The 20,300-nt window shown below is 38.6% G+C and overlaps 1 protein-coding gene across 1 annotated transcript in view; it reads left to right on the forward strand.

Moving 5' to 3' along the window:
• The first annotated feature begins 260 nt into the window (after nucleotides 1–260).
• The window catches only part of FAM19A2 (family with sequence similarity 19 member A2, C-C motif chemokine like), a 50,872-nt gene continuing 30,832 nt past the window's right edge, over nucleotides 261–20,300 (forward strand). The window contains exon 1 of the mRNA XM_026037248.1: nucleotides 261–369. Coding sequence (XP_025893033.1) covers nucleotides 264–369 — 106 coding nt within the window. The 5' untranslated portion in view covers nucleotides 261–263. The remainder of the gene's footprint in view (nucleotides 370–20,300) is intronic.

The raw sequence follows: 20,300 nt of genomic DNA on the forward strand, positions 1-20,300 counted from the left end.
TTGCTTGTGCCCCAGTAGAAACCTGATGCACAGAGATATTAAATACTCTAGGTACCGATATAGAGTATAGAGAAATGCATATAGACCAGGCAAAAAGAGGTGACATTGATACTGTATGGGACATACATCACTTGGAACTAAGCAGAAATCCAGGTTTAGGGGGTGTCAGCAGGGACTCTTCAAAAGCACTATATTCCCTTAAAATTAAGGAAAAAAAAAGATGTTAAAAGAAATGCTTATTTTTCTATATTTTTATTTTCAGGATGAATAAGAGATATTTACAGAAAGCAACAAAAGGAAAACTGCTAATAATAATATTTGTTGTAACACTGTGGGGGAAATTAGCATCTGGTGCGAATCACCACAAAGGTAAGGACTCTGCTCTGTTTCGCTATATTGTTGTATATGTATCTTGCATCATTAAATTCAGAAGCAACCAGTTTATGGGACCTGTTTTTCATTATGCTTATTTGTGACTCCTGCTACTTGTCCACAAATCAGTGTCAAAGGAGGAGTGTTTTCAGTGAACAGTAGTTTTTAAATTTACTGAGAATTTAAGTATTTTGGTCCAGTTTTCAGCACTGTCTGATTTTAGCATCTTCTTGGTCATTTTTTATGCTTGTGCGGTTGAAATGATGACAGTAAAAGAGGATAGTAAGGTTGGAAAAAAGCAAATAAAAAAATGCCTTTCATAAAGAGAGATGCATCCAATGGCACATATATGTGCTGCAGATGAATTCCTGGAATTAATCTTGAAAGTGAACATCTTTAATATCACAAATGCCTATACTTTATATAGAAATCTGTCAAGGATGCCTTTGTGGAGAATCTGTGCTGAATACAGTTGCTGTTTCACCACTGAAAAAAAAGACCCTTGCTTTCTGGTGTTTCTGTCACCCTGTTTATGCCAGTGCTTTTTTCTTAGCTCTGGACCAGCAGCTCTAGTAACTTTGACAATGTGGGATTTGTTTCCTGCTGGCTGTTCCAGCCCCTAAAATGCATACATACAAGACCTGACAGTTTCTAGAAGCTTGTAGAAAGCTCTCCTTTTCTATTTTCTTTCTGTGTGTGCGGCTGTGGCGCTCTAATGCAAGGAACAAGTTCCCCAGATTCCTGAATTAATGTCTTCTTATAGGCAAATATAACTTAAAATGTGATGTGCACTGTAATTTGATTTTGAAATTCACTCCTCATCTTCATCTAGTGTCTGATGACTATTAATTCTCCTTTTTCAGATCAAAATAAGCAGCACTGATTGATTAAACTAGGTGCAGGACATGAACATTATTGAGGGCTAAGGAGTTAAATATTAAGGAATGATGCTAATAAAACAAGTCACTCCATCTCTCTATGTTAATTTACATTTTATAATGTTCCCTCTGATGATAGGATTTTCTGAGCAGCTATATTATATATCTATCTGCTAGATATTTTTTTCTGCTGTGCAGAGATATTTTTCTTTGAGATACCTCACTGATTAAAGACTTCAGGATGCAGAGGCTCTTTCCACAGAATCTCTCGCGAGTTGCAATTTGGCTGCAGACAAAACCGGTTCTGATGGGATGCTGCAAGCCACCGCAGATTGGCATCCTGCCAGACAGGAACTGTGCTGATGCCCCTTGCTCAGCTTGTTACCCTCAGAACGGGAGTACAGATCTGTGCTGTGACTTGTCACTTTGGTCGCCCACTGGAAAAGAGCCAGAGTTATATCTGCGGGGATGCAGGATTTTTTTTGTCTTTAATTATCTCTCTTTAAAAATCAAAAAGCCCATACCCGTATCATTTTGATTCTACCCACAGAGGCTGGCCAAGCTGTGTGCACCTCAGTCTAATTTCAGTTTGGCTAAGCTGCTTGCCCCTTTTTTTGAAAAGCTGATGACTAAAACCTGTCGCCTAGTATTTCATGAAAAATGATAATCCCAAGAACTTTGAGGGAATTAATGCTTCATAATTGAGAATCAAATGATCCCCAGCAATTTTAGTTTTCTGGATATATTCATGCACAGGAAACCCCAGCAGAACTATATTATTTATTATCTGGACATTACTTGGCATTTTGAGCCCCAGCCTTAGAGCAGAAATAACTTGAAAAGTATTAAATTTGATAGTCTTAGATTAAAAATATGCACACAAACCCACTGTAAAACCAGCTTTCTAGCTCTAGGGACTGCTGTATGTTCCTACAGGTTAACAAAAGCTTTGGTTCTTCTTTTGCTTTAAGTTATAACTTTTCTAGCCTTTAGCAAAAATATATGAAGAAGTCTTGCAGGGAACAATAAAAAGAAGAAGCATGACTTGGGTGTTTAATTTAGAAAAGCAGCTATTGTACATGTTCAAGTTCTTTTAGAAAGAAAAAATATGCAGGAGGATTTTAGCTTGTGGTTTTAGCACATCTGCAGAGCAGTTGCACTCATCATATATGGGCAATTTTCAAGGCACAAATCAAACTGGGAGATGAACTTCCCATTGTGCCAAAGAAAAAATTTCCCCCTATTCTACTAAAAGAAGCCAAAGTGCAGTGAAGAACATGACACTCTTCACCTTTGAATGCAGTTTCCAAGTACTGAGAAAAGTGAGAGTTTCTTCAGTGATAATTATTCCTTGAATCATTAATCTTCATTTACAGAAATTCCTATCAGCATATTGACATGATAAATTCTAATGACTTTGAACGAGCCCCTACAATTTCATAGATCAATAATCTACATTTAAAAAAAATCTTTACTTTCCTATTAACTTAGTCATACTATGCATCAGTGGCACCAATTCTTAAACCCATACTTTTTTTGTTTTTTCTTCTCTGAAGGCCATTTAAAAAAAAAAAAAAGGAATGATCATTAATGTGTGAAAAATTGCATAATGAGCATGCTGCTCTTCAGACAGACTTCAGCAGTGGTATAAACATCTGATTTTGACAGGATGTTTATACCTAAATATCTCTAGGTTTGTTGCATTATTTCAAGTACATGTCACAGATGAGAAATTTCAGGTCAGCAGCAAGAAAAGCAAAGGTCTAGGCAAGGCACGTGGGACCAGACTCCGAGGTCCAGGTTGAAGCTGCAGCCACCAAGTTTACCATCTGGAATTTTAGGTTAATTCTTTTTGGTGTCAGATGAGTAGTCAGTAAGTCTATCCTTCTTTCTATTAAGAAGGAGGCACTTCTGTTTCCTTAGCTGATTGTTATAGGTAATAACCACGTGAGTTGGCTCGTGTTGCTTTTCATGTGTTTGCCCTCTTGTATTCCCTTTATCCTATCTTCTAAAAAGGAAAATGAATTTTGCCTTTCCATTTTTTTGGGAGGCTTTGATTCGACAGTGATGGTGTCTTACTTCGGCAAGTGTGTCTATGAATCAGCCTGCAGAACTAGATACAGTTGTGCTGCAGCAGCTGTGTACAAGGAGGCAAATAAAGAATGGAATATCAGTCTCCAAAAGGATGTTGCAAGGTTATGCATCTAAAAACTGATCTACCTCAAGGGTGGCTTTAACTGAAAGATTTTTACTTCAAGAAATCCATAAGGGCATTTTATTATCAGACTGATCTTGCTCCTCCTCACTAGCCTTTGGAAAACAAATAAGCCTCTGCAAATATATAGTGTTCCCTGACAGAGATGGCAGGCAGGCATCAGTTCAGCATCACTGCTTGTTTGCTATTTCTATCATAGGGAACATGAATTGATTTGGTGAACATTGTATCACAACACATTTTTAAGGTTTCAGATATAAGGAATGGAGAAAGAAATGCACTGACAGCCAGGTATAGACACTCTTCTTTAGACAAGAGGCTAGCATGAGATGCAGTTCTTAGCCAACAACTACACACTCTCTCAGAATTAGGATTTCTCTGAGCTTTTTGTGATTATAAAAGGGATTTCTTTTTGGCTTTCATAATGTCAGTGATCCAAATAAAATAATTAAGGGCAGTTTTGGATATAGTACAGACTGCTTTCCAATTACATAACCCTTGCTGCATACACCTGCCTTTCCCAGCTGACTTGCTGGGGCAGGAACAAGACTCAGATGAGTGCTGTGAGCTGGGACATAGCAAGTACAGCACATGCACCTGAAATCTGGGGGTGGGAATAGGAATATGAACCTGGAAACCCATTTTAGCTGTAACACGCTCCTGTTTTCAAGTGGCTATGAGGTGTTTTTTGACTTGGCTGGACCTTCACTACTGGTTGTTTTTCTGATCACAAGATTTCTTTTGTTTTGTGAGAAGAGTGCAAGTAAGATGAGCAAGACAGTCCTGCAAGACCTAAGGAATTGGCAAAAAAAAAAAAAAAAAAAAATCTTCATGGAACTGAGTTAGAATTGCAATTTAATTGTAATTACTGACTCTAGGCATCTGATTTTAGCCTGTATATAGTTAAAATAATACTTACCTTACAAGTGTCTTTGAATGACTCATTATTTCAGGAAAACCATAAGAGATAAGGTCAGCTCTGGACTGACCCTCTGACCCTCTGGACTGTGGAATTGATTTGTTCTGAGGACAGTTAATACAGAGCTTTGTTAAAAGGAATGGTAATGGCCTGTGTGCATTCCCTCACAGCCCTCATACGTGCTTCATGCACAAGGGCCATGACTCACTGGTGAGTTAGAAGAGCTTCTTAGGCTTAATGCCTTAGTTCTACCATCCTCATTGCTCCTAGAGCAGCACAAGAGACTGGAGGCGTGCTAGTGAATCTTGTGGAGTACTTTGGAAACTGTTAGAGCTGTGAACTGGGCTTTTAAGATAGTTGATCCTTTGAATTTTCTCCTAGCCAAACTTAACTTCTTATTGTTATCCTCTGACTGACATTCATCTAGCCACTTATGGGTAACCCTATTACTATGCATGTGCTTCCGTGTTCAGCGCGGATATTATTTAATATCTAATGCCAATTTATTACTCCCTGGGCAAAACCTTATCATCAGAAGTATCTCTTGTACCTTACAAGCATGGATAAATGTACCTTAGATGTTTAATAAAGATGATACCTAAGTGGAGAAGCTTCTCAGTGCTGATGAATAGTTCTGATTATTTGTCTTCCTGATTTGCTGTTTGCTGTATATTTTAAATCTGAAGCAGCAGAGTGGAAGAATGATTGCCTCATGCTGACTGCTATTGCAGTCCAAATGAAACTGTCTTGAGTGAGCTGGGAGAAAGCCTCCTGAGGGCATGTTTGCTCAGGTAGAAAGGGAGAGAGACCAGTTTGCAAGAAGCCTACAGCAAGAGTAAAGACAGTGAGAGACTGCTGTGAAGATCAATGATCAGAGAAAAAGCTGAGCTTAGGAAGTGATGGAAGAGAAGGGGGTCTTAAGGAACCAGAGGTGAAGTGCATGGTGTTGCTGGTCTGAGGGTGGCCTTGCTTGGAAAAGACCATCCCATATGCTCACAGAGGGCAGATTTGTTGACAAGTTCTTTTATTTCTATTCAGCTTTGTTCTGCACTACTGAGTTTTCGCTGTTTTAAAATATGCTTTTGTATTTTTTATATAGTAATGACTTTGCATTCAAAATCCTGCTGAAGTTTGGCCTGTACCTTTGTCTTTTTTTTTTTTTTTTTGTATATTTTTTATTGCTTAGTATACAGCATAGAGAACAAATAAAGGGTATTTGCATTAAATGTTAAAACCAATAATTGGTTCTTGATGCACAGAACAGAAGCCAAATCAAGTAAGTCCCTGCTTCCAAACAAGTGGTTTAACCACTAGATAACCACAGACTCCCACTGATTTGTCTTCATCTTTGAAGGAATCCTCCTGGGGGAAATGTTATCCTTTGGGGATGAATGAACTGCAGTTTGAACCTCTCTGAGCTCAAGCAGACATCGAAAAAGAATCTCCCACTTCCAAATGTGCCCTAATATAAAAGGTTGGCAGCACCAGTACTGCTACTTCATCAATTTGAGCTTTTTTATAAAGTGTCTTTACCATAGCAATATAAATGGTAAATTTTATCTGTCCAAGATGGATCTGCTGGATGCTGAAAGCGTGTCCAAGCACTCTGCCCATTTCCAAGTTCTTGACAAGTAGGAGAAAATCATCTAACACTTGAGATGAAGTTGCAAACAAGTTGAGAAAGGTGTGTGGATACTTTAGGAGGTACCAGGTGAGACTGGCAGAACTCTGTGGGGTTTGTCAAAATATTAGATCTGTTCCTCTCCTGTTGGCCTGCCAGTTTTGCTTCTTCAAAACCTTTTGTCATATTTGCTGCCTGCCTTCAAGCGTGGATAATCTTATCTCTTGTGAAAGTTTGTCCCAGAGGTAGAGTCTCTTAAATGAGAAAGCTTTGTCTGCATCTTTCACAAACTTAATTCTGGGTGTAATTAATGTTTAAATATAGAAACAAAGGAATACGATAGTCATTTTACCAGGCATGGGGAAGAAAGCTATTAGATGTTGTTATCTAGCTTCAGCATTAATTGAAAGTTTCAGTTATATCAGGATCAGAACCTGATCCCAAAATTGCCATTTGTTTGAAGATAATTTGAAACACAGCCAGTCAAACACTTTCATATCAGTATCTGTCACTGCAATCTAAAATGTTAATAGAGTATCTGTTAGCATTCAGTAGATAAGGCTTTTTGGCCTTCTGCCAGGCTATAAAAATATATATATTCTCTCCTATTTTCAAGATGCCAGTAGCCATGATGGGCATCAGTGGGACATGGGTAAAACCAGGAGAACAGCAGAGTTTTGCCTATCCTTTGCCTTGCTGGCTCCATCAGAGTAAATGGCTGTCTTGATATTTTGCACACCTGTTGCCATTGCCACCACTAAACTTGCTGTCTGGAAGGCAGCCATGGAGGGAAAAGGTGGAGAGTTGCAGTAGGACACTGTATGTTTTCCTGTATCCTGATCGATTAAAAATATTTGTCAAGAATTACAGTTTCTTGATTTTTTTTCTAGGACAAATAAAAAAAAAAAGAATAAATATTCATAAAAGAAGAAAGGATAAATATGCATAAATATTTTTGATTTTGGGCCTGATCCTGTAATCCAAATGTCAAATTTTTGTTATGCTTCCATGAATACCTCTTCCTTATAGGAAGTATTCATAAAAGGACTTCTTCCTATAAAAGAATTTATCTTACAGTGGACAAAGTGATGATGGTGTAAAAGATTATAATCTTGTAAAAGCTATATTCTTAGTTTATAGGTAGAAATGCCAGACTTTTTAACATTTTTCAGTGCTTTCATTTATTAGTAATGTTATTTGCCCTTAATTAACTTGCTCACCTGTCAATAATAACAAATTCTTTAGCTGATATCCATTTTGAAAGATGGAGCTTTCCCTTGCCTTTTGTTCAAAAAAATATTTATGAGATGTTAGGTCTGAAGAAGCGTGGTGCTGTATTTGTCCTGTCATTGCTTCTTCTCAGCATGACTAAACATATTGGCAGGTCTTTGATTTTGGAGTAAGATCTGCTTTTCCATTTTCATAATTTTTGCTTTAAAATTTCTGCTGTTGATTGGTTATATGTTCTTAGTAATGCATTCAATTAGATTCCTTCATTCTTAAACCTTAGAAAAGAAGGTGCTTATGTTAGGAAGACACAGTTTTGAATAAACCCATAAAAAAAAAAATGAAAGGATTTTCAGACCTGTAGGTAGTTGTCGGCATTCAATTAGTCCTGTTTTAATGGCACCACTTTCTTGAAGCTGATGATCAGAATTGTTCCTATTATTTCTTTATCTTATTACATGCTAAATTGATATGGAACATTACATTGAATTAATATTAATTATTATTAGAAATCATGTTGTTTGCATTTCCAGACTGAAAATATTATTTCTCTAGGCTGACTACATACATACTATAGTTTTATCATTTGCCTAAATGTGTATCCTGCCATTGATAAAGTTGCAAATCAGCCTTTCCTTAAAGTAGAAAAGGAAAGAGATCAATGTTAGATGCAGCTGTGATCAGGGCCAAAGAAAACAAGGAAGAGCAGCATTCTTTAATGACTCGGATACCTCTGCCCTGTGAGGCTGTGCTGCAGCACACTGTGCTCATGGGGTTGCTACAGGTGCCTGTAAACCTTCCCCAGCCCCTTGCCCCATCTGAAGTGCCAAAGACATGTTCTCAAACAGCTGTTTTGGGGAATAGTAGAAAGGAGAATGGTCCATTAGGTGCTTTTAGTTTAGGATTTATACATTTTTTTTCCCCAAACCAAAGCTTTTAATTACCTTTGTGGGTGCAGGAGGAGGACAGTTTCAGCATTTTAATGCTCCCTGAGATGATCTTCATTGTAGTGGAGATTCATGAATACATTGCACCTGCTCTGAAAATCAGGGGGTAAGGTGTGAGTCCAAGCTGCACAAGCCAGCAGCCCCAAAACAGTAGTGCCTGCCTGTATGCATGCACATATGCATGCAAAGTTGGATGAAAGAGAGAAATGTAAAGTCATCACTGATGAAATAGCTTGCTGTGAATCTTTTCAGCATTTTTAAATGCTTATTGTTTATTTATAGGAGCTTTACAAAATACTGGGTGCTTTTCAAGCATAACTGAAAAGTCAAGGGATTTTTCACAACATTTGGCTTAGGCATCTCACTTGGGTGCTCTGAAACACCCTTCAGAACTCCTTTATTTCCCAGAATGGGAATTAAGGCACCTCAGGTCTGAACTGCATCTCAGATTCCCCAAATGTGGATTCTTGCCTAAATTCGTATACCAAAGTGCCTGCAAACTATCGAGAATATTTTGGAATTTCATTGTCCTGTTCCAGAGTCATAATGCCTAAGTAAAACTGTAAAGTTCTTATCTTACTGCTGCTCTTCAAATAGAATCTAATGCTGCATTTCAGAAGTCAATGGAATTTGGTCTGTGGTAGATTTATTTATATCTGTATATAATTTCGGCAAATGTCATTTTGTGAAAAAAAAAAGTTTTGGGTATAAAGTCTGGATTTGCTACTTTTGTTCCTTACTTCTGTGTTGAACTAAAATACATAGAAACTGTCAAGAAGAAGAACTGAAATTTAGAGAGCAATGGTGCTGCAATTCTAACCTTCCAATTAAAGTATGGAAATACTTTTTGCAAAAAGAGGTGACTGCGACCAAGAAAAACTCACTTGTTCACATAGACAGAAATAGAGCTATGGAGTACCTAGTGGAGAGGTAGACTGGCTTGGGAGTTATATGACAGCAGGCCGCAAAATCATAATAAAAGCAGTCTGCTTTGTGTAGCTTTCTTTTACCAGGCAGAGCAAGAATTCTCGCTGTAGCAAAGAGGAGGCTGAGGCAGGAGCTGCCAAGTCTGTCTTGTTCTTTTTTTTCCCCATAGATTTGTATAACTCTTGTACTCAAATTGTTCTCAAGTAAATGCGATAGACTTAGGATTCCTTTTGCAAAATGCTTCTGGGTTCAATATCAAGTGTCCTTGAATGACTGAAGCATAAAGCTGAATGCGTGGGATATTCAGGGAGATGCAGAGCTGTGGAAAGGCTATACCTGGAAAAATTCTCTTAAGACTAACAGTAACATGGGGTACAATGTTCCAAGGTTATTTTCAGCTCCAAATTATTCAAACTGGTTCAGCTGAGTCTGTGCTCCAGGAATAGGTGTGAGGTGAGAGCTGGGGCTCGCAGGAGGTTGGCTGAGTTGCAGGAGGCCTCAGAGTTATCCTGGATCCTGAATTTGAACCCAGGTCTACAGGTATTAGAAAGGGGAGCAGGGACAGATCAGTTAAGCCTTTGATACAATCTCAGTGAAGAATGACTCATAGAAAAGACTGAAAACAACATCATTCATTCAATGAGCTGTCCAGCTAAGGAAAGCCAAACATAAATTAAAAAAAAAAAAAAAAAAAGGCAGATTCTATTGTGGTTCTAAAGAACAAAATGCAAGGATTTTAGGGTTAAATTTTTATTTAAGCCTTTGCTTGGTTTGCTTACACTGTGCATTTACCACCAATAGACTACAAGGGCAAAACTTCTCTTAGAGGCAGTGGCATGTGTCAGATTAACTGTGGCAGCTTTGTGAAATGGAACCCGGAAGGTGTGCTAAATGCTAGGCACCATACAGTGATAAGTAAATATATTTTGAATGAATGAATATTGAGAAAATAAGGCATCTAGAGGAAATGGGAAATTTGGATTCTTAATTGTATCATTCACCCAAGAACATCTGCCAGAGATATTAAGAGCAAATATAACTATATCTGAGAGAGTATATAAACTTAGAAGGAAGGAGGAAGGGTAATACTGTGCCATTTTGTCACCCTGTGGCACACTGTGCATATGAAGGCTGTGTAAATCTCTCTTCTCCTTCTAGTTTTAGTTCAGAAGCACTTTAGGAAAATAAAAGGACACTGTCCATGCCTATATTTACTTTTTCAGATTTCTGCAGCTTGGGGAAATCCAGACAATCCAGCCTCATGGCTGTACCTATAGCAGTGTGCCTTATGTTAGGGCAGAAGATGGGATGTAGACAGCTAAAAGGTTCTTACTGAGAAACTAGGGAGATTCCTGGTAAGCCAGTGCATTAAGACAATGTTAACCAGCCTTATCTCATGTCTTTCTTGCCTATCTCATTTTTGTTTTACATTGTAAAACTTGGAGACTTAGTTTTCTGCTAAGTGATATAAGGTCATATTTCCTGCCCTCTTTCCATTGCATTCCTGTCATTCTTTTTTTTTTTTCTCCTTTGCTTATTCTAAAAGCAGCTTATGCAGGGGAAAAATACCACTCATCTATCAAAAGTTAAATAGATACACTGTACTTTATAAGCCTAAAATAAAACCTACATTTTAGAGAAAAAGAATTTTTGAATTGGTGTCATTTTTAATTTTCTTTTAAAAAATAAATACCAGAAGGACCAGTGCATATTATTGCCTGTAAAAATGCCATATTTTAGAACAGCTGTTCTTTAGTTAAACAAGTGCCAAATAAATGTTCAGAATCAGTCAGCTATTTTTGGACATAGCAAAACACATTTTTTATTATTATTATTAGGGATTTGCCTTTAATAGAATATCAATGATTTATGTCTATTTAAAACTTGAGTTCATAGAAGAAAGTTAGAGGAAAACTCAATTACAGTAGTCTGGAGGGAATATGCAAATGATCTTTTTAAATCATACTCTTATTATTTCTATTTCATGTGTCTTATGATAGGCCAAATTTTCTCCTCTATTTCATCTTTATGAAATAAGCAATGGTAATCTGTTGGGTACTATTGACAGTAAATGCTGAAAGTGCTTCTAAAAATAATGAATTTGCTTAAACAAATTCCTTCCTCAAGTTGAGTTCTCATCTCTCCCTTCAGATGTAACTCAATCTAATTATTATTATTTAACTTGAATATACAATAACTCCTGTAAAGAACTCACATTTAAGGTTACCATGAGAATTTACTCCTGAGTTAAACATTAAAAGAATGTTAAATAAATAAATAAATAAATAAATAAATAAAAAACACCCACTTATCAGCCTGATTTTGGCTACCTAGAGAAGCTTTCCCAAAAAATCTGTTCTATTGTCTGAGCAGATCTGTGGGAGTGATTTTAACCTCATTTGCTCTCCTGCTTGGTGCTAGGAATACAATAGTCTACACTTAAACAGCACTATGACCTGCACTAAAAAATAAGGGAAATGGCCAGATTATGGCTCATCCTAAATGTAGTCGTTGTATCCTGTAGAAGAGTAGTTTTAAACTATAAAATATCATTCAATTTCTCCTAACTGTGATTATCTGCAGGCAGAAATCTCAACAGTTTTTAATGAAGTTGTTATATTTGTTATTTCTTTTATTTTGTGAAAAAAAATCTTCTGGTTTTGTGTTTAGAAAGAACAATAACTAAAGAGATGGGAAACATGATTTCTTACAGAAAAGCTTCAGAAAATATTTGGGATCTTTTCTATGTTTCTTAAATAAAATGAATTGTCTACTAAGTAGTGTTATATTTTAAATCCAGAAACTGTCTGAGTCGTCTAAGTTTCAACACTTTGTTTTTCTTCTTTGAAGGAGAAAGATCACTGGATAGAGAGAGCTTTGAAAAGCAGTCTAGATCTGCTGCTGCCCTAACAGGCAGTATTTTCAAAGTCCCTGAAATAATAGCTAGGGGAGTGTTTCTTCAGAAAGCCCTTTGCATATTCCTTGGCCTTTAGTGCTCTGTTTGACCCTGAATGTCACCCCTCTGCTCAGCCCTGGCAAACATGTGAGATCTTACAAGTCAGCTTCTCAGTGAAGGAAGAGTCTGTGGATATATATTCTGACTTATTTTAGTTATACACATCCACCACTGGCAGATTCATAGCAGTGACCTGTTAGGCATGGTTCAGTATTGTGGCAACACTGTGTTCTCATGGGGTCAGTCTCCCAAAAGAAAGTACGAACCAGAGACTAAATGAGGAGCAAATGCACATCCATGCTGGTGTAACCCTTCCTTTTAGGGATTTGCTTCACAACAGATAAAACCCAGGTTTGATCCAGTCTTCTTTGCCCAAAGTTGGCTGTAACGACTCATCTGTTCTCCCTATAAACTCAAGAGAGGACCGTGAGACAAGGATGGTTCTGCCTGTCCCCAAACAGGCGACTAGCATTGGAGGGCTGTGTTACTTTCTGGGAGTGCTTCTCTCTCTACCTCTGCATTGATTGCACGAGAGTGATGGATGAGATTAGATGTCAAAGCTGCAGATATCCTAGCTGTGATGACAAGCACAAAAGCATTTCTCTGTGCTTTTGTAAAGCATGGAGGAAACTTTGCTTTCTTGTAGATGATATACTGAAATAATAAAAGACAGTTTAAGGAATCAGAAAGTGAGCAAAGTAAATTGTATTGATGTGTTTAAACTTTGACTCCTTCCATGCTTTCTTCCATGCCTGTGATTGTATACATATGTATGTATGCATATATATAATACCTGATAAAGAAAAAGCAGGATTAAACACTGTTTTTGCAGGTTTGCAGAGGGTCCTGTTTTTGAGGGTCTGAACCTCGCTCGTGCTTTTGACAAATTTGGTGCCTGTTCATTCATGCTCATGTAATATAGGTATTGTAATAAAAAAATGCCAATATGGGAAGGAACTGTGACTGAGCTTATCTCTCTCTTGAAGAGGTGATACAGAATATCAGAAGTGATCAGCGAATTTCCATATTCTGCAGCATATTTACAAAACTAATCATCCAAAAGAAGAGCAGTCATTAACCATAAATATCAGAGTAATTCTGTGTGAAGTAAGAGATACACAGAGTGCCCGTATTTATTTCAGTGTTGTGGGTTTTGCTCCTCAGAAGGAGTTCCCAGGTGTAATTCAAACTGTAGGCAGTGTAGTACTTTGACATAAAGGAATAGCTGCAGTAGCAAGGCTGTCCCACTGGAGTCTGGAAAGGTCAGCTCTCTCTGGCTGCATATGCAGTTCCTGATTTCCCCATCTTTTTATTTCGTTCTACAGTGCTCTGCTAACTGCAGATGCACCTGGAGGATATGTACTAAGATTATTCTTAAGATTTCACTGACTTGTGCCCTCGGCAAAGATAAAACTCCTGCTGGACTTGTGCATGCAATCAGACAAGGTATCTCATGGATGATGTTCTGTCAAATCCTACAGTGCATCGTTTAGAAGTGCTCAGCTTCTTAAGGTAGTGAGTCAGAGGAGAAGGCAGTTCTTGTTTTGTGGGGACAGCCTTCCCCACACTCTGAAAGATTGTGCTTAGCTCCCTTCAGAACATATCAATGCTATAGACCAGGACAGTTGTTTAGCACTCATCTATTATTTTTTCTGATGTAGATATAAGGACTAAAGCAGTAAAAATACTGGCTATGAGTCAGTATGGGTATGCCTAAAAAACTATGGATAATCAGTTCATTCCTCAAAGCAGCTTGATCTAACCTTGAAAAGACACTATGAGTATTTATAAACGACTATCTCTTCTGTTGTCATGTGACATGTTATTGGGCACCGTAAGACATATGCACTGCACTGTATATACCATACATGACTTTCAGCTTCGTACTCGGGCCTTTGAAAGAGTTAATATGTTAACTAGCCCATAGATGATAATTACTTATTGAACTACTGCTCTTCCAATTATTTAAATCAACTTCAAACTGTTCAAAGTGACCTGAGACTTGAAGTTTTGAGTTTCTAGTATGACCTTTATGGTGAAAATTCTATAGCAAAGCACCAAAAAAAAAATCGAAGATACAGTACTATATAAATGTGTAGAGTTAGTATACACAAACTGTCCTTTTATGTGCAAATGGTAATTTGTTTATACATTGCAAATTCTGATTAGCAACCTTTGAATCAAAATTTGACCATTTTGTTTTCCTTAGAATTTTTGACATTAGGGTCCATCCTTCTCATTTTTCTCGTCATCTCTTCATAGTGGTAAAAATATGTTGGAGGATTAGAGGCACCTTTTTAGTTTTTCCCTTTGCCACAAGCAGCCTCTGTGACAATGACACCTTGGAGGGTTCCTCGTTTCCAGTCTTTGCATTGCACAGGGTCTAGTGAGACACAAAGCATCCAGGGTGCTGGGTCATGTGCAGAGGAGGGACAGCGAGATCTGGATCTGGTGAGAGGGGATGATACCTGCCTAGCTTGAAGGTGGTGCCTTTACCATGCAGGCAGATCCTCTGCTTTCTCTTTCCTCAGTAGTTGCCTGGACATGCGTGGTGCCAGGCTTATTCCTTGGGAGAGCAGCAAGCAGTGGGAGGCACAGGCTGGCCTGGCCTGGCCTCTCGCATACAACTCAGCTTGACAAGGTCTCTAGGTATACCAGATGCTGTAGAAATAGAGAGTAAAATAACAAGTATGAACCAATGTCATCATTCTGTCAAAAAAGCAAAGCAAAACTGTACAACTATAATTTCTTTCTAATATCTTAGTTTTTAACAGGTTTCCCTTGAAGGTGGGGATTACTTAAGACGCTTTCACTACCTGATCATTTTTGTAACATGGGCTTATGAAGTCCTGGGCATTGTGATATTTTTTGCAGTTTCTGACTTCAGATAGCAATGACAGTGATAGTTACTTTTTTCTATCAACAGCTTTTATTAACCAGGTTTCCTTCAGAAACAAGTGCCAAGGAATCTTCTAGGAGCGTCTTAAAATACACTAGTTCAGCAAGCAGAGATATCTGAAAATACTATATACTACAGATCCTTGAGGAAAAATACTCTTCATTGCACATTCCTGAATGGTTCTCCTGACAGTTTCTCCTCTTTTATTTTGCCTGTTGAAAAGTGCTTGCTTTTTCTCCTTCTTGAAGAATAGCCAGTTTCTTCCCAGGCCATCCAGTTCATAGACTCTCTCTACAGATACTTATTGATTCATCATGCCTATGACTTAGAGACTTGCTATTTATATGGAATCAATAATGTAGAGGGAAGGTGGTGGCAGGGGAGCTCATTCTAAAAGAGGGGATTTCACAGGACTAGACATGTGCCTTGTTAGCAGTTTTATTTTAAAGGCCTGAGTTAAGTTCCTCCCCTGACTCTGCACTTCAAAGAGCTTGCCTGGGGCTTGACAGAAAGAAGCTGAAACTTAAAATTAAGATCTTTCTTTCAGATGGTGAACTGTGCACTGGAATGTCCTACAAAGTTTCTCTTAATACATTTGGGGAAGTCTGAAGAGCTGTAAGGAAGTCCTAGAAGTTAGGAGTGGGAAAGGACAAGAAAAATAAAGTGTTAATATAGTTTTTATCAATGCATTTATCAATGCAATATAGTTTTTATATATGCACTTGCAGTTCTTGGGAAGACTATTTCGAGGCAGATATTTGATATATTTTGGTTTAATTGACAGACTAAGTGGAAATGCATTAGAGAGCTGCAAAAATGGTATGTGATGTACTGGAAAATGCATTATAGCATTAAAGAAGCTTTAAATTAGTTCAGATATATCATTCTACTTTTAGCTATGAAAATAGATAAAGCAAAGCAAAATAAAGCTGAACAAACCTAAAAGAAAAAATTGGTGCGTTGACTAAAGCTCTGCCTGTGAAAAACAAGCAAACAAGCAGCAAGCAACAACAAAAAAAGTTTTTTTTTTTCTGCTTTTCTATATAAAAGACAGATGTTCTTTGGGTCTGTATTATGAATTTTATGTTTTGAAGAATTCTACAGAATAGGAATCACTAAGTTAGTAGGATATTCATATGTCCAGCTTGACCTCATTGGGTTGTATAAGGTCATAAGTGGGTTGTGTAAGGTCATCATTAAAGTCCCAAAGTGCTTCTGACACAGATTGTATTCTGCATTTAATCAGCGTAATTGTTCTTCAATGCAGATGTCGCCTGTTTAAACAGCTGATGTTCAGGTACATCCTTAGAAAAAGTCTTTGGGCTGATGACTTTGAAAGATGCTGCTTTCTTTCTATTCTTCTTTTCTTCTGGAATTTATTAAAGAGATGCAAAATAAATTTGAGAGACTACTGATCTTCTAACCGTGGAGAGTCTTGGGAGGGGGGCGGTTAACAAAAGGTGCAAAACATCTTTCATAAAAGAAAAAAGCATTAAAATGTTACTCAAATTCCTTGTAATGCACAGGTTCTTAAATGTGAATTAAACTTGAAATGCTGAGGTCTGTTATCTAAATACCTTAATTGTGGAAACAAGATCACAAATAAGGAACTAGTTGTGAGTTGAGATGGGGAAAAAAAAACCCACAGGGTTCCTGTTGTATCTTTCCTCAAGAAAACCACAGTTGCTCTTCCCTAGTTGCTCACCTTTAGTCTGCTGAGGGGATTGAGCTACTTTCTGATAAGCATGAGAGCACTGGAAGCTGATCAAAAGTACTGGTGAATTTACCCCTCCATCTTGTTATACAAAAACTATTTTATACAGACCCCCATACACAGCACTTTTCTTAAGATATTACATCAGGTGAGGGCTATGTGCCAGGGATTCATTCAGATATAAGGGGATGGAGGAAAGCTTTATTTTTTTTCTGATGCATGATTGAAATCATGCTAATTTGCCATCTAGTAAAATGTGCCCTAAACATTTTGGGTCAGCTGGAAAGAAAAGGAGATTGACGATGAGAGTCATCTAAGGAAACAGGGGAAACATATTTTCTGTAAACTCTGTAAACTACAAGCTTCATAAGCATTGAAACAGAGGGAAAAATGTAGTTTTTTTTGGTAGTCTGCCTCATACTGAAGACTGCACAGAGACATGTGCTACTGCTTCTTGCTGAGCTGAAATATTTGGCAGAAGGCCCATAGAGGGAATAAGAGAGAATAAAAAATCTCTGTGCCAAATGTTCTTTTGAGTGCCTGAGAGCTGGATTGGTCTTTTTTTTTCTCTGTAAAATCATATAATTAGTAATCTCAAACCCCAGACTGTTAATTTGCAAAATTTCTGTACATTTTACTATATCGTTTGCTTAACATGTTTGATAACAACCTTGGAGGTACTGGGGCTTTTGACTTCCTGTAATATTTATAAGCCGTGTTTCACCTTGAGTGTTGAAGCCACTTCTACATGGGCTTGTCTAATAGGTGGTGTCAGTCAACAGCGGTTTAAAAAAAAAAAAAACCACAAACAACAACAACAACAACAACAACAACAACAACAACAACAACAACAACAAACAAAGGAAGCCTCGAAAAAACACAGTGGGTCACCTGTGTTTCTGGTCCATACAGGAGCATGCAATGTGGTGAGCGGGATGGGGAAATGTGCAAGTGCCTTTTCTGTGCTGTTGGTCTCTGGGTGGGCACACAAAGATCTGCAGCGTCCCAAGTGACGCTCCTAAATCTCACCTCTAGCTCTTCTGTGGTCAGGTAAGGGGGCAATCACCAGCTTTCAAAATTGAAAGTGAGACCCAGGGAGGGAAACACTGCTGGCCAAGAGGGGATCATTTGAAAAAGGGGAAATTGTCCTTTAGGCTCCCTGAAAAATCTGTTTTGAGCTCCTGTACCTTTAGTTAAAACTTCATCATGAATCTGTCATTTGTAGACACTGCTACAAGACCCTGACTTTAGTTAGAGAGGAGATAAGCTTTTTTTGTGTAATTGGCTTACTCCTGCCAAAAGACTGATTGAATAAAATTAGCCTCAGCAAGGCCACGAGGATAAAGTCAGATGGCTCCAAGCTCTGCAGGTCCAAGAGATCCTACATGAAGTGCTCCATCTGTGACTTTATATCTGTAAAGGTTGCGTGCCCAGCTGGGGCCATGCCAGCTTTTTGTACTAGCTGGTAAGATTTTTTCTCATTCAGTGGAGATAACTCAATACTTCAGTCCATTTCAGTGCACATGTGGTACCTTTGGGATATCTAAGTTGACTGCAGTGGATCATTAGTGAGCTCTTCTCAGGGGGAATGCTTACATTGTAGTTTTCCTTGATTTTTTTTCCAAAAGGGAGAAAGTCTTCCCACACAGATGGCTATAACTGGTGGCTGGCAGACAAGCTGATGGATGAGATTTTTCTTTGGCACTGGGCGGAAAAGTATGCTTGGCAATGTGACTATGGCAAGCCATTCATTAGCTCTGTTTTTAAAGGCTACCAGAGATGCTGTCAGCAGAGTGTTGCCATTTGAACTTTCCTTACCAGTCTCCATCCAACGGGACTAAGTGGGTTAATTGCATGGTAGAGGCAGCCCTAGGAGAGGAGCTAGGCTAACATCTGCAGGATAAATACTTATCAAGAATTACTCTTGTAATTTTAGAATGGGTCTCTCAGGAGAGAAAAGACCACACTGAATGCAGGAAGGCTGGTAGAGGCTGCATTTAGCAGGATCTTTTGTGCGTGTGTTACCTACAGGTGACAGTACAAAAATAATCTATCCAAGCAATCAGCTCTGTTATTTAACAATTCACCTGAGAACCTGTCCCAGGATACAAGTCCCAATAGAAGAGAGGAGAACTGAATAGCAATGCTGTACTTTAAAGTAAAATTAATGGAACTCATTCTCCACCGGTATAGGCAGACTGTCATTTGCCTTCTGTCTGTTTTGACTTTTTAACTGCCCAAGGTGACCAAGCAACTTTTAACAGCTCTAGCAGCTATGCAAAGTATGAAAATGTGAATGCAATGAATAAGCTGTCAAAGCCCCGGGGAATTGCCCACCTCATTGCACTCCCCAAATCAAGCAAAAATAAGGTCTGCATGGTCTGTGGCATGGGAGAAGCTTTCTGATCAAGGAGTGTAGCTCCCCTGCCTGACCTGCTGCTGTGCTTCAGTGTGTTCCCTCTCTCCATCTACTGACCTGCTGATCTAGCAGGTAACCCTCCTAATAGGAGAGCATTTCTCTAACAGTCTGTGTACATTTCTTAGGAGCAAAAGCTGAAGGTTATTTTGCCAAATGTCTCTGTCTTCCTTGCTTATTTCTTCTTTCCATAAGGTTTCTAATGCTGCTAGGTGCTGCAAAATTCAGGAATTGAGTAGATGTGAGGCAGCTGTGGCTCCCTATCCCCAGGTCCTGCCAACAGTGATCCTGAGCACTTATGCTTTATGAACATGTTTAAATAAACACATAGACACACTCATGGACATAGTAGCCAAGTGGCAATCCACACAGGTCTTTACAGACAACACACAGAGCCTTTCCTGGCATTAACATGTCCAACAGTCACACAGACATGACAAGTGGCACTTGTGACACAATCTGGTGCCTCCTCTCCAGGGCTGAAGTTTGCTGGTGGAGAGGGATACATATATATGTACATACACAGAGTATGTAGTGCTGCAGTAGCTTGCCTTAGACTTTCAGCCTGACTGGCAGCTGGTCTCAGATGTGCAGCTTCCCAGCTGTATTCACAGGATCACTGAGCCTTAGCTTTGTGGTTCCACTCCAGAAGCTGGCAAGCAGATCTGTTAGTTTACGCTAAGTAGTCCAGCCTGGTATTCACGCAGACTCTCTCAGAATAGAGCATAAACACACACCCACAAAAGTCAGCTAGAAGTAGGATCTGATGAGAATATAGCTTCCAGTGATCAAGCACAGGGCTCAGCCAGGCAAGTGTACTGAGCAGTCCCAGTTCACACTTGACCAATCCCTTTTATCTTTTCGCTTTTATGTTTTGACACTTTTTGCTCCCTGACCTCCCCTCCCTTTCTCAATGCTTTATCCTTCCAGTAAACATTTCATAATGAATCTCATGCATTCCCACAACTCCCTTAAACTACTAAGAATAAATTTTAAATGATCTCCAAACTCTGCCTACATCCTATAGGTAGGTCCTATACCCCTGTGGGCAATAGGCTGCCTCTCTACCCACTCAGTATGGGTCTGGCCAAAGCTAGCTCTAATTTAGAGCAGGTTTTCCTGCCTTTCAGTGAAGAATGGATATTTTTCCTTCTGTAACATTGCCATGCTAAGGTGAGGGTACTTGTCACATGCTCAGTTTTAGGCATA

The sequence above is a fragment of the Nothoprocta perdicaria genome, unplaced genomic scaffold (assembly GCF_003342845.1).
Source record: "Nothoprocta perdicaria isolate Ctin4 unplaced genomic scaffold, notPer1 scaffold_194, whole genome shotgun sequence".
Lineage (NCBI taxonomy): Eukaryota > Metazoa > Chordata > Aves > Tinamiformes > Tinamidae > Nothoprocta > Nothoprocta perdicaria.